The sequence below is a fragment of the Lepidochelys kempii genome, chromosome 4 (genome assembly GCF_965140285.1).
Source record: "Lepidochelys kempii isolate rLepKem1 chromosome 4, rLepKem1.hap1, whole genome shotgun sequence".
NCBI classification, from domain to species: Eukaryota; Metazoa; Chordata; order Testudines; family Cheloniidae; genus Lepidochelys; species Lepidochelys kempii.
This window is the reverse complement of record NC_136383.1, coordinates 91,003,811-91,017,966: the sequence shown is the minus strand read 5'-3', so window position 1 is coordinate 91,017,966 and position 14,156 is coordinate 91,003,811. Positions and strand designations below refer to the sequence as shown.

General features: G+C 41.3%; 1 protein-coding gene across 11 annotated transcripts in view; it reads right to left on the bottom strand.

Moving 5' to 3' along the window:
* Nucleotides 1-14,156, bottom strand: part of LOC144929103 (protein furry homolog-like) — a 349,363-nt gene that overhangs the window by 176,677 nt on the left and 158,530 nt on the right. For all 11 annotated transcript variants that reach the window (XM_078852535.1, XM_078852539.1, XM_078852543.1 and 8 more), the window contains 6 exons: nt 4,970-5,073; nt 4,710-4,818; nt 3,922-4,008; nt 2,663-2,834; nt 1,127-1,259; nt 724-831 (listed from right to left, as the gene is read on the bottom strand). In XM_078852535.1, the coding sequence (XP_078708661.1) occupies nt 724-831; nt 1,127-1,259; nt 2,663-2,834; nt 3,922-4,008; nt 4,710-4,818; nt 4,970-5,073 (713 nt within the window). The remainder of the gene's footprint in view (nt 1-723; nt 832-1,126; nt 1,260-2,662; nt 2,835-3,921; nt 4,009-4,709; nt 4,819-4,969; nt 5,074-14,156) is intronic.

The following is a 14,156-nucleotide window of genomic DNA, read 5'->3' as shown; positions in this document are numbered from 1 at the left end:
TCCCCTTTCTTCATAAAACATGGAAGGAAAGCATTAGAGGGATTTATTTTCTTTCATGTTAATACATGAAAACTCCTCGGCTCATAGCTCAGCTCCCTTTCCTGACTTTGTGTGCTCTAACAGACTTGCAAATGCTGATAATTCCACTGACTGAAGGAGAGGAGGGGGCCATGTGTGTTAAGGTGGGCAGCACTCACATTCTGCATGCAGGAACAGGGAGATCATAATGAGAGGAATATGGACAGGGTTGGAGGGAACTAAGAAGAAAGGGTCAGAAAAAGCAATATAGAAGAAACAAAATCCAAATCTCCCTCAAAATTTTGGCTAACATTTGGCAAATTTAATTATGTCAAACAACAATGCCTTCACAGTATGGTCAGCAAAAGAAGATGGAGCTATGAGTGAAAGAAGAGTCCTGTACAAATTGCAAATTAACTAAAATATGAACTTTTAAAGAGAGGCCATATATGAAAAAGTATAAGTCTGGTCTTGTGTGCAAGATTCTCTCTTTTAGAATCTACTCTGCTACTTTTCTGGGTCTGCTGACAACTATACATGTCACAGTGTAAAAAAAAAAAAAAATCAGACTCTGTGCAAATGGAATATTAGTATCTAATAATATATTTCCAATAGTTTTTGGCCTTGGGTTTCTGAAATACTACTTGAAGCTTTTTTTGTTTTTTTTTAGGACCTTCATTAAAACTAGGATTTAATTTTCCTTACCTTGCTAGTAATTCAATAAGGTCAGTCCTGCTCATGCCATCTGGAATCAGTCTTGGGATAGCAGCAATACAAGTTCTGAACAAATCAATCTTAGGTTTTCTCTCTCCCCTACAAAATCAATTTACACAAAACAGAATCACAGGGAAGCCTATTTTATGGTATTTTCAGTATTAAATACACATAAGTTTTCAAAGAGCCATTCAACTCAAATCTTCATAATTAATCTATGAATCAGTACAATCATCATATCCTTTGTGGACAAATTTTAAGTATCCTAGCATTAAATTAAACCTAAACACATTTAAATGGATTAATAAATTGATCTCTGAATTACTTTTAGGTACAAAAAATCAATTACAAGGATATGACAGTAAGAATGATTAAACTATAATTTGCTACATACGTGATCATGTCCTCAGGTTCCTTATTTGACATCTGTACACTAGTCATGCACATTGGTCTCCCAACTTCTTTGTCCAGATGCCTAAGAATGCTGTCTAGTGCTTTTCTTACTTGAGGGTAGTATATTGACATTCCTGAAGAAGTGAAGCACTCAAAGTCACCTCTTTCACAACTCAGTATTTTTAAATTTTATTTTCACCTTAGTTGTCTCTTATTTGATCACTGGTTTAGGACCAGTATCTTCTTGTACAAAAGATAAGAAATCATATACTAAATTAATTTTAACGGAACCATATTTTAACTGACAAAATTTTCCTTTTTTAAAATTAAGCAGGATGTGTTATATAAAAGTATACAATTCTTTTTGGAGGAAAAAGAGGAAATAAATGGAAGGAAGTGACTAAGCACTTTTTCTATTTCCTTGACCCTCAGGCAATTTTGGTCCCCAGCATATTTAAGAGTAGCCTATAGTCTACAGCAGGGGTGGGCGACCTTTTTGGCCCGAGGGCCACATCTAGGTATGGAAATTGTATGGCGGGCCATGAATGCTCATGAAATTGGGGGTTAGGGTGAGGGAGGGGGTGAGGGCACCAGCTAGGGGTGCAGGCTCTGGGGTGGGGCTGAGGGGTTTGGGGTACAGGAGGGTGCTCTGGGCTGGGACTGAGAGGTTCAGAGGGGGCAGGAGGGGGATCGGGCTGGGGCAGAGGGTTGGTGGGCAGGAGGAAAGCAGGGGTGGAGGCTCTGGGCGGCACTTACCTCAAGCAGCTCCCAGAAGCAGCAGCCTGTCCCCACTCTGGCTCCTATGTGTAGGCACAGCCAGGCGGCTCTGCGCACTGCCCTATCCGCAGGCACCGCCCCTGCAGCTCCCATTGTCCGTGGTTTCTGGCCAATGGGAGCTGCAGGGGTGGTGCTTGGGGCGGGGGCAGAGTGTGGAGCTCCCTGGTTGCCCCTACGCAAAGGAGCCAGAGGAAGGACATGCCACTACTTCTGGGAGCCACAGAGAATGGGGCAAGCCCCGTACCCCGCTCCCCGGCTGGAGCACCAGAGTGTGGAAAGCCCCAAACCCAGCTCCCCGGTGGGAGCTTGAGGGCCAGATTAAAATGTCTGGAGGGCTGGATGCGGCCCCCAGGCCATAGTTTGCCCACCCTGGTCTACAGCCTATCCTTCCATCAGCCAGGAATCAGTGGAGCACTATGGTCGTGGCCTCAGTCACCTTGCCTTCTTCTAGGACTGCCCTAGAATGCTCCCTACACCAGGGGAATGCCTGGGTGACTCATTGGGACAGTTTTCAGGCTGCTTTGCACTGCTAGATGGAGGGGCAAAGATCTGGTTTTATGTGCCAAATTTCACATTGCTACTGTAAATAAGTGGGAACATTTAAAAAAAAACTTCACAAGTACTAGACACTTTATAAAAAAAATTTTTAATTACAATATAAAATCAAAACCCACATAAAAATACTGCTTCAGTATCAAAGTATGAATGTGTATATTTAACCTGTTAAGGTTCTTGCAAAAAAAAGAATACCTATACTCACCTATAACTTTTGCTTCTTCATCTGTCAGAGTTTTATTGAGAAAAATTTTCTTGACACGCAGAGTGTTTCCTGAGGGAAGAACAACTCCTGTTGTTGGCATTGGTGGTTCACCATCTTTCTGCTGCAAACTGTCAGCTATCACAAGGAAGACTCTGAGGCCTATATTCATGCGCTTCAATGGTAACGGGAAGGGGAAACAAAAGAATTAGAAACCAGGAGGAATTGCAAACTTGCAACGTTATATAGGTGGTGCAAAATAAACACTAATATATATTTCGTTATCCTTTCTTTAGGGACAGATCAAAAGAGCCCTACTATGGTAGACATATTTAAATGTTACATTTTAGAATACTTCTAATAGTAAGATAAAACGGTTTGATCCAGGGATGCAGCTCCTCACCTGATTCAGTCAATGGGATTTGGGAGCAGCTCATCACCGTCCAAGAGGGAGTCAATAACTTGAAGGACAGAGCTCTAAATGATTATTATTACTGACATGAATCTTCACAGAGTAACATGCTGCCAGCAGATATCAAAGTATATAGAAAGTTACCTGTTAAGGCTCTAATTTCGCAATTCATTGCTTGTGCACAGGCTGCTGAACTCAAAGAACTGCAAGATTGGGGCTTTCCTACATACTAAACTGAAAAGGGCTGAGAAGGACTTCTCTGAGAAAAGGATGCTAATTATAGTAAACACCTACACACACACTTCCCGGTTTGTTTAATTTTTTGTTGAAACTAGTGAAATGTTACCTTGTTCCTGCCCCAGCTACTACTGGCCAGAATTGAAAAAAACACTACTCCACATCTACAGCTGTTTCTTCGGTTTGATCCACACTGCACTCTTTCGATATATGGACCAACCCATCCTCACATGCTTCCCTAATAGTTCATTCTTTGCATACTTATTCATTGTAATTTTCTCATAATTTCCCATTATTCCTTTTGGAGGAAGCCACAATTGTTAAATCTTTGTGCTGGACTACCTCTACCCTCTCTTCCTCTAAAACATGGCAATAGTCATATGAAAATAATGATTTGTTTTGAATGCCTTGGATGGTATAGATGTTGTGCGGAGGCTTAGTGTATGTGTGAACATTTCTACTTCAGTTGGGAGAAACAGCAGCACTGCAAGGCCCACAGGTGGGGCACTTTGCCTCAACATGTTGAACAGCTGTTTTCTACTCTTTAACATTCTTTGCTATGTATAAATCTGTACACTGTTTCACAAACAAACAGCTCTTCAGGTGACTTTACCTCTGGATTAATAGTGAAGGTTTTAGGTGATTTTCCAACACTGAGAAGATCAAATATTATTTCTTTCATTGCAAAATCCAAGCGTTCCTATGAAGAAAAAACATGCCTACATAAGACTCACTTTGTATTAGCACATACACAAAGCCAAGAAACTGAATATCATGTCTAACTATCTTATAATTAACAGTCATAAAAAAATATTCCTCTTTGCTAATGATTCCTATGGAGTAATTGTCTCAGTTACTTTACTGAAGCATTCTTTGCATTATTCTACAGTACATACTACTGTAAACTACACTAACATTAGGAAATGCCATTAGGCATTAATTACCTGTACTAGATTACCTGTACATTAATTACCTGTACATTAATTACCTGTACTAGAGTTAAGGTAGATTAATTCCTAATTAATTCCTAATTAATTAATTATGCCTTAATTCTGCCATTAGGAAATGCCAGAATTAAGGTTACCTTTGCAACCATAATTCAGCCCCCTTGTGCATATGCAATATAATGCAGTCTTTAATTACATAATCACACATCATAAGACCCTTGCTTCAGTGACTGCACATGATGTTCTGTGAATGAATCAGGGTTGTGTAGTGAATTTAAATTTGGTTACTTTCTTATAAGTTTATGGTCTAATGTCATTCCTAATGTGTACCTCTACAGGTTTCAGTGAAAGTATGTCAGGGATGGACTTGGTAGTTTATCTTTAATTTTTTTCCACAAATTATTTAGTGTACTCTCAGACCTCCATCTAAAACATATTATAGGAGGGAGCTTACCTGAGCAATGAACTGAATAATCTTCACAAATATATTTAGAGGTGTGTCTCGAGGGACCACACTACGTGAGCCTTTGGGGAAAAGTGCTGATACAATGCTCATGAGACGGCTACAAAAATTTAGAAAAACATGTGTTAGGAACAAATCCACACAACTTTACAGAAAGGATTTCCACAGAGAGAATTTTTTTAATTAAAATGTGTTTGTCTTAAATTAATTAAAACAGCCTCACAATAGTTTTAATTACATAAGGAACTTACCTTTGTGTTACAGTGTTGCTTTCACATTTTATTCTAATAACATAAACCCAGAGTAATCTATAGAGAGATTCCAGTGCAACTCGGGACATTTTAGGATCTTTATTCTGTTAAAAAAAATTAAAATGCAGTTACTATCACCTGTGAAACTATCCCTAATTTACTTGTTTCCTTTCCTTATAAAAACCTGTAATATTTCAAGTTTATGTTTGATTGCTTTAACCCAGAAGGCTGATCTATTTAATACCCTGAATATAAGTTTAATTAAAAACAAAAAACCTCAATACAAAAACCTCTCGATTACATACGTACAGTATGTATTTAACTGCATATTATCGATTATTTTGTATGCTTTTGTCAGTTTGAAAGCAAAGTACTTTCTAACAAGCAGATATTTCTCTTGAGGTGAACATCAAGATTTTATTGTTTTACTGTATATATTTAATTTATTCCTACAGTGCCACTGGAAATGGGCAGAGTCCTCAAAGTGCTGTCGGAATACAGCCCAAACAAATATATATGATTAATGTCCAAACCCACTCCTGCAGTTTGCCTTTTGTATTAACTTAAACAACAGAATTAACCTTAGCCAAAGTTTTCTCCTGAGCTTGGCTTCTTCCTAGGATTTCTCCCTGCACTTCTGCCTAGGGTGACCAGACAGCAAATGTGAAAAATCAGGACAAGAAGTGCGGGGGTAATAAGAACCTATATAAGAAAAAGACCCAAAAATCGGAATGGTCCCGATAAAATGGGGATATCTGATCACCCTACTTCTACCCTTCCCTTAGTTCTCTCCTCCTACTCAGAGGGGCATGTAATCTGTCTTGGAGCTGAAGAATTCTACCTAGTCTGGCTTCCACCATAAGCCAATATGAGACAGAAGAATTGTCCTGTCTCTCCCCAAAGAAACGCTGACATCCTGTCACAGCCACAAATGCCATGGCATTGAACAGACAAACAACATCTTGGCTCCCCATCGGATAACGATGGAGGGAAAGAAGAAGTAGAGAAGACAACAATGGTTACCTGCAGTAAGATTGCATGGCTTTGCTGATTAATAACGCTCACTTATTTGAAGTTCAGGAATTATTTTTGTGTGTTTCTTTGAAGTGAGGACTAGAATTTATAGGCTTCATAAAGAAGTGTGTTTTAAAGAAGAACTTGAAGAAAGCTTGAGGTACATGGACTGGGCTACTACAAATCATACTTTTCACTTTTATCAACATTTCTCTCAAGAGACAACAGATCTTTATGTTCACAAAAATAAGTCAGTACATACATTCTGAAAGTCTTTAGCAGAAATACAATACTGAACATTCTCTGTGAGCATTTCTAAATGTCTTTAGTATAATATATATTGTGACAAAATGGCCAATGTTGGTGTGGTGGGTCCCGCATTTTCCTTGGTGGGCGGGGCTAGGATGCCACCCCTAACTCCTGCTCTTGGGGTGCCCAGGGCCCCACTAGTGGCCTGGGAAGGTGGTAGAGGAGGGAACCAGGGAAGGGGTCTAGGTTTGCTCCTCACTCTGAGCCCCAGTCATTCTCAGTCCCTGCGGGTTTCTTACCATCTTCCTCTGGGTAGGGTTACCCTAGATCCTTGATGCTGGGGGAGGGAACCTTCCTGTTCTGCTGAGGCAGGGTCTCCCTTCCTCCGGTTCTCTAGTCTTTCAATTCTCAGCAACACCTCCAAACGCCAGTCCTCTCTCCTTTGTCGCTCCACCCTGTCTGCCTGAAGCAGGGTTTTTTTATTGGGTTCCTGACAGGGCCTTAATTGACTACCGGTGCTCCAATTAATCTGTAGTAACCTTCCCTAGTCTACAGGGAACCAGGCCTTAATTAGCCTAGGGCTTATATATCTCCCCTCTACCACTCTCCCACTGCTCCCTGGACCCGATGTATCACAATATTTAAAAAACCCTAATATTCTATGGAGAAAGTGAAGTAGGAGGTCCAGAAAAATCTATTATTGGCCTCCAATAAGCCAGTCAGGAAACAGTGTTTCAGAAAGCAGAGATTAGTAAAAGTTGGTTAATGTTCCAAATCTTACTATTGTTGATATGGTGAACCATAAATTTCTTCAGCTGAGGAAGTTACTCAACTAGTGCAGTAACGATGGTTCTTTGAGATGTATGTATCTATGGGTGATTCACTGTAGATGTGTCTGCGTCCCTGCACTTCTGATCAGAAATTTTTGGTAACAATGTCTATTTGGCTCACACATGCTCTTTCCCTCCCTTATGTTGTGCCTCGAGGCTAATTAGCACTGTGAAGGGGAACCACCCTCAATTCCTTCTCCACCATGAAGCCTCCATTGAGAACTCCTGTCATAAATATAAAGGGAAGGGTAACCACCTTTCTGTATACAGTGCCATAAAATCCCTCCTGGCCAGAGGCAAAATCTTTTCACCTGTAAAGGCTTAAGAAGCTAAAGTAACCCCGTTGGCACCTGACCCCAAAATGGCCAATGAGGGGACAAGATTCTTTCAAATCTGGAGGGGGGAGAACAAAGGGTTTGCTCTGTCTGTGTGATGCTTTTGCTGGGAACAGATCAGGAATGCAGCCTTATAACTCCTGTAAAGTTAGTAAGTAATCTAACTATAAAATGCATTAAATTTTCTTTTGTTTAATGGTTTGTAAAATAAGCTGTGCTGGAGGGAATGTGTATTCCTGTTTTTGAGTCTTTTTGTAACTTAAGGTTTTGCCTAGAGGGATTCTCTATGTTTTGAATCTGATTACCCTGTAAGGTATTTACCATCCTGATTTTACAGAGATAATTCTTTTATATCTTTTCTTTAATTAAAATTCTTCTTTTAAGAACCTGAATGATTTTTCATTGTTCTTAAGATCCAAGGGTTTGGGTCTTTGTTCACCTGTACAAATTGGTGAGGATTCTTATCAAGCCTTCCCCAAGAAAGGGGGTGTAGGGCTTGGGGGGAATATTTTGGGGGAAGACGTCTCCAAGTGGGCTCTTTCCCTGTTCTTTGTTTTAAAAGCTTGGTGGTGGCAGCATACTGTTCAAGGACAAGGAAAAGTTTGTACCTTGGGGAAGTTTTTAACCTAAGCTGGTAAGAATAAGCTTAGGGGGGGTCTTTCATGCAGGTCCCCACATCTGTACCCTAGAGTTCAGAGTGGGGAAGGAACCTTGACAACTCCAAAGTAGAGGGGAGAAGGGTAGGTTGTGGAGCACTCATAGGGGGACACATATCAAAGAACCATCGTTACTGCGCAGGTGAGTAACTTCCTCTTCTTCTTCTTCTTCTTCTTCTTCGAGTAATGCCCTAGGTAGGTGACTCCCGAGCAGTATCCCCAATGGGAGGTTGGGGCTTCAGAGTCAAGTCTGTTATGGATGATAACACTGCGGAGCTGAAGATAGCATTGGAAGCAGAGTCTCCAGTAATGGCACAGTGTTCTGCAAAGGTCTGAACAGATACCCAAATCACTGCCCTACAGATTTCCGAGATAGGAACATTCTTGAGGAAAGCGACAGAAGTGGAAACCAACCTCGTTGAGCGTGTGCGGATTCTGGATGGAGGTAACACATTGCGAGCATGATAGCAATGGTTAATACAGTTCAAGACCCATTTGGAGAGACTTTGGGCAGCTATTGCTGCACCTTTTGACCTTTCTGCGATGGAGAGGAAAAGCTTAGGAGATTTCCTAAAGGCCTTCATCCTGTCCAGATAAACGGCTACGGCTCTCCTAACGTCAACCATATGCAGTATAGCCTCCCTGTTATCACAGTGAGATTTAAGAAAAAAGGTCAGGTTTGTTTATGGGAAAAGAAGAGGTCACTCTGGGGGTTAACTTTGGATATGGCATAAGAGTAACCTTTTCTTTAAAGAATACTGAGAAGAGGGGAGGGGTGCCATTAGTGCCGCTATCTCCCCTATTCTCCCTGCTGACATGATAGCCATCAGAAATGCCGTTTTCATTGACTGGTATGTAAGTGAACCAGTGACCATAGTTTCAACTGGTGATCTAGTTGGGCTCTGTAAAACTAGATTTAGGTCCCAAGTTGGAGTTGGGTGTCTGGACTGGGGATAAAGGTTCACTATGCCCTTGAGGAATCTCTTTGTAGTTGGGTGGCAAAAACAGACTATCCCTCTATTTGCTGATGGAAAGCTATTATGGCCACAAGGTGTATTTTGAAAGAACTGAGGGATATCTCTGACCTCTTGAGATCCAGTATGTAGTCCAACATCACGGGGAGGGTGGAAGATGCCAGGGTAATTCTTCTGAAATTGCATCAAACCTGAAACCTAATAACTTTTGTAGGTAAGTGTGTCAGGTAGCTGATTTTCTACTGTGTAGTGCACTTCCTGCACCTCACTGGAGCAGCATCTCACTATGTTTTGGAACCATGAAGGAGCCAAGCCTTAAGCCAGAGGATCTGCAGGTTGGGATGGAGAGTTTGTCCCTCGTTCTGTGAGAGGAGATAAGGGATGGGTTGAAGTGGGATTTGTGGACGCATCGCCTCCTTCATCAGGTATGGGTACCATGTCTGTCTCGGCCAGGTGGGAGCAATCAGTAGGATGTTTGCTTTTTCTTTTTTTGTCAGGACCTTCAGCAGCAGAGGGAACTGGGGAAAGGTGTATAGGAGGGTCTTCTCCCCAAGGAGAAGGAGAGCGTCCCTAAATGGATGTTTCCCGAGGTCAGCTCTGCAGCAATAGAATGGGCATTTCCTGTGCAGGTAAGTAGCGAACAAGTCTATCACTGGAGTCCCCCACTGATAGACTATGCTGTGAAGCACTGTTGGATTCATTTCCCACTCATGGTCATGTGAGAACTTGTGACTGAGACTATCTGCTGTTATCTTCTGCCCTCATGGTAGGTAGGCGGCTGATATTAAAACATTGTGGTGAAGGCACAAATTTCATAGCTTTAGCGCTTCCATGCATTGGGAAGATAAATTAGCAAGGGGGTGCCAAATAATGTAATACATGTATACTATGTTGTCTGTCATAATTTTCATGAGTGTTTTACTGATCAGTGGAAGAAAGTGAGCACAAACATTTCTGACCGCTCTGAGTTTGAGGAGGTTACTGTGAAGCGTCATCTCCATGGGCGATCACCTGCCCTGAGTCTTGAGGTTGCTGAGATGGACTCCCAAGCCAATTAGGGATGCATCCATAATTAGAAGCCACGTTGGAGGGAGGGGTGTGAATTTGTTGGTTCTTTCCACCAATCCAGGGAGCATTTGACCCTGGAGGGCATCGAGAGAGGTTTGTCTACCCTGTCTTTGTTTGGTCTGTAAACACATCTGAACCATGCCTATAGACACCTAATGTGCAGTCTAGCATGAGATATTAAAAACATGCCTGTCGCCATGCGTCTCAGAAGTTGGAGGCAATGTCTGGCCAATGTTTGTGGGCTGGCTTGAATTGTCTCTGAGTGTGGTCAGCTGTGAAATCTCTCTTGTGGGAGGCATGCTCTCACTTGCAGTGAGCTGAGATAGGACCCTGTAAACTCCAAGTGCTGTACTAGAGTTAAGGTAGATTTTTGGATGTTGAATTGGAGACCCAGCTTTGTGAATATGTCCGCAGCTCCTGAACAGACAGTCACCCTTTTGTAGGTTGGTATGACCAAGGCTGATGTTTGCCATGCAACTTCAGCCAGAACCAAAAGCAACTTGTTAATCAGGAGAGTGATCCTCCCTCCATCAATAGTAGTTTCAACTTTAGTTCCCAGGTCTTTCGGGATCTGGCTTTTAGCTGCTGGCAAAAAGTACACTTTTCATAGAATCATAGAATATCAGGGTTGGAAGGGACCCCAGAAGGTCATCTAGTCCAACCCCCTGCTCGAAGCAGGACCAATTCCCAGTTAAATCATCCCAGCCAGGGCTTTGTCAAGCCTGACCTTAAAAACCTCTAAGGAAGGAGATTCTACCACCTCCCTAGGTAACGCATTCCAGTGTTTCACCACCCTCTTAGTGAAAAAGTTTTTCCTAATATCCAATCTAAACCTCCCCCACTGCAACTTGAGACCATTACTCCTCGTTCTGTCATCTGCTACCATTGAGAACAGTCTAGAGCCATCCTCTTTGGAACCCCCTTTCAGGTAGTTGAAAGCAGCTATCAAATCCCCCCTCATTCTTCTCTTCTGCAGGCTAAACAATCCCAGCTCCCTCAGCCTCTCCTCATAACTCATGTGTTCCAGTCCCCTAATCATTTTTGTTGCCCTTCGCTGGACTCTCTCCAATTTATCCACATCCTTCTTGAAGTGTGGGGCCCAAAACTGGACACAGTACTCCAGATGAGGCCTCACCAATGTTGAATAGAGGGGAACGATCACATCCCTCGATCTGCTCGCTATGCCCCTACTTATACATCCCATTTTATACATTTTGTGCAAGGTGGGCCTCTCTGAGGCACCGACACAGCGAGAATGTCGTCTGTAACCGGTATGGCTTCCCTGCAGGTGAGGCACCTCTTAAAACTGGGGGAGCCAGGCATGTCCCTTACAGAGGGCAATCCCCAGGGGGCGGGGAAAAAGGGAATAAAGTAAAAACTAGACTTTTATTGTATTTTATTTTTAAACAGGGAAGAAAAAACTAAAGGAAACCCCATAAAAGTAAGAAGAATAGGCAAATAAAAACACTAAGAATATCTAAGAAAACAATTCTAAAGACCTAAAGTATCCGTGAATGGACTGCTAATCGCTCTGTCTCTAGCCTGGGATAGTTGAGGAAAGAACTGAGGATGGTTCGCCTGGGCAATGCTGATTAGCCTTGAGGCACAACACAAGGGAGGGAAAGAGCATGCCTGAACCCAATAGACACCGCTACCAAAGACCTCTGATCAGAAGCACAGGGACGCAGACAAACTGACTGTAGAGCAGCCATAGGGACACTACTTGAAGAAGAATTGCTATTTTCAACTAATTAGGAGGAAGATTTTCTGTTTGCTTGTATGAACCACAGACAAATCATAAATCTACCATCACTGCAAATGTAGAATCAGGGGCTGCTCTAGGGGGAGCTTGTAGAAGCTATAGCCACCCCAAAATTTGCCTTACCCCCTTGTAGCCACCGCTGCTCTCTGGCCACCCAGCTCTGAAGAGCTGAGAGAGTGGGGACTGGACTTTTTTTCCCCCCTGCTCACAGGACAGTACATGCTTCCCAGAGCTGTGTCCTTAAAAGCACAGGGCATCCCAACGCCTAGACACACCCGCCCGCTCTTCCCTATCCGATATAATGAACTGAAGTGCTAAAGGAGAATTGATTCAATGAAGTATTTTACATACACCAGCAAAAACCGCGCGTCACACATTTAATATTTAAAGGAATCCCTTATCAGTTTATGTGTGTGCATAAAGTCTCCTAGCAGATCACAAATTTGTCTTATCTGCCGCTGTGATTCCCTGAATTGCATTCCCTTTCTTGTAATCCATTTTAAATACATATAGTTTAGCTCCTTATAATTCTTTACTTTTTAAAATGTTATTTTATTATTCTTAGCACTTCATCATTTACCTTTGTTAATATTATGCAGATGGATGACATTGTGCTATTTAACTTATAATTTAATAGCAAATAATCATTGAAAATATTTATAAGTAAATAGTTGCTAGTAGTTTTAACAATGATATCTGTGTTTCTAGTATAGCACTTCCAAATGAAAAATTACAGTGAAAACATAGGAATTTTTAAATCTAAATTTTTCTTTTTCTTTTTATAGCACAAGTTTATTCTGTTGATTGATGCCCTGTCACAATTTCCTACCTGAGGACCAGAGGATGGGAAAGGTGAAATGAAATTAATAGGCAACAGGTCTAAAACAAACAAAAGGAAGTATTTCTTCACACAACACACAGACAACCCGTGGAACTCCTTGCCAGCAGATGTTGTGAAGGCCAAGACTATAAAAGGGTTCAAAAAAGAACTAGATAAATTCATGGAGGATACGTCTACCAATGGCTATTAGCCAGGATGGGCAGGGATGTTGTCCCTAACCTCTGTTTCCCAGAAGCTGGGAATGGGCAACAGGGGATGGATCACTTGGTGATTACCTGTTCTGTTCATTCTCTTTGGGGCACCTAGCATTGGCCACTGTCAGAAGACAGGATACTGGGCTAGACGGACCTTTGGTCTGACCCTGTATGACTGTATGGCTGACGCAGTATAGCTGTTCTTATGTGAGAGGTAGCAAATTGTGATGGGCAGCATCTGTAACTGCTACTGGTAGCAAAATCCATTGGTAGTGGTTTTTGACATTACTCCTGGCACTCAGCTCCAGCAGCAGCAGAGAAGTAAGCTGTCTTGTACTGCTAGGCATTTGTACTTTCATTCCTGTCCTATAACTAGATGTTAAGTTAGACAAATGTGCTTAAAGGAAATGGCTTTTTTATTCTATTTTATAAAAATTATGACATATTTAATGTCAAAAAGGTTTACATAGTAAAAGGCTTTTCTCTTTTCTCTGAAACGGGTATTTACAGTATGCTACAAATAAAAATCTGTTTAACTAAACATATTGACATATTCCAGTCTTTTGGCTAATATATGTCAGGTCTTATTTGACGCATTTTGATCGTGTATTTTGTTTCAAATATAGCTCTGTTTTAATTCCTAAAATTTTCCAATATGGAAGAATCTGTATGGATTAAATATATCAGCAGAGTATAATATAAACTGTTAAAAATCTAACTGGATATATAAAGGGTTACAAAAGCAACAACAACAAAAAAAGACAATGAATCTATGCTGATCTAATGGGACACATTAAAATGATTTAATGAAACAAATATCTTGATGAAGGCAAGAAACAAAACAGCATTTTTTCCATGTTAGTCAAATGTAATCACTTAGTGAAGACAGTACTTTTTAATATTGTTAAACTTTTCTTCTGTTCTGAACTAAAACAATTTCTATTTTCTAAAACCTGTAAAACCAACAATGTAAATGTCTTTCAAGTTACAGTAAAACCTGCCCTAGATATCACCTCTGAAGAGAGACTACTTGTAATGAGTGACTACTTGCAGAGGCCACGGAAGACCACCGCTCTCTGGTGGCAAACCTTTGAAAAGAAAGACCACCTCTTATAAGCAACCACTTTTGCTAACTCCCATGCGTGGTCACTCTTGGCAGGTTTTACTGTAGTTCACTGCAAGTTATCACAATAAACCAGCTTCATCTTTTTTATTGTGAAAATGTTTCCAAGTTAGCTAACATGCAAGACAATTTTGTATGAAA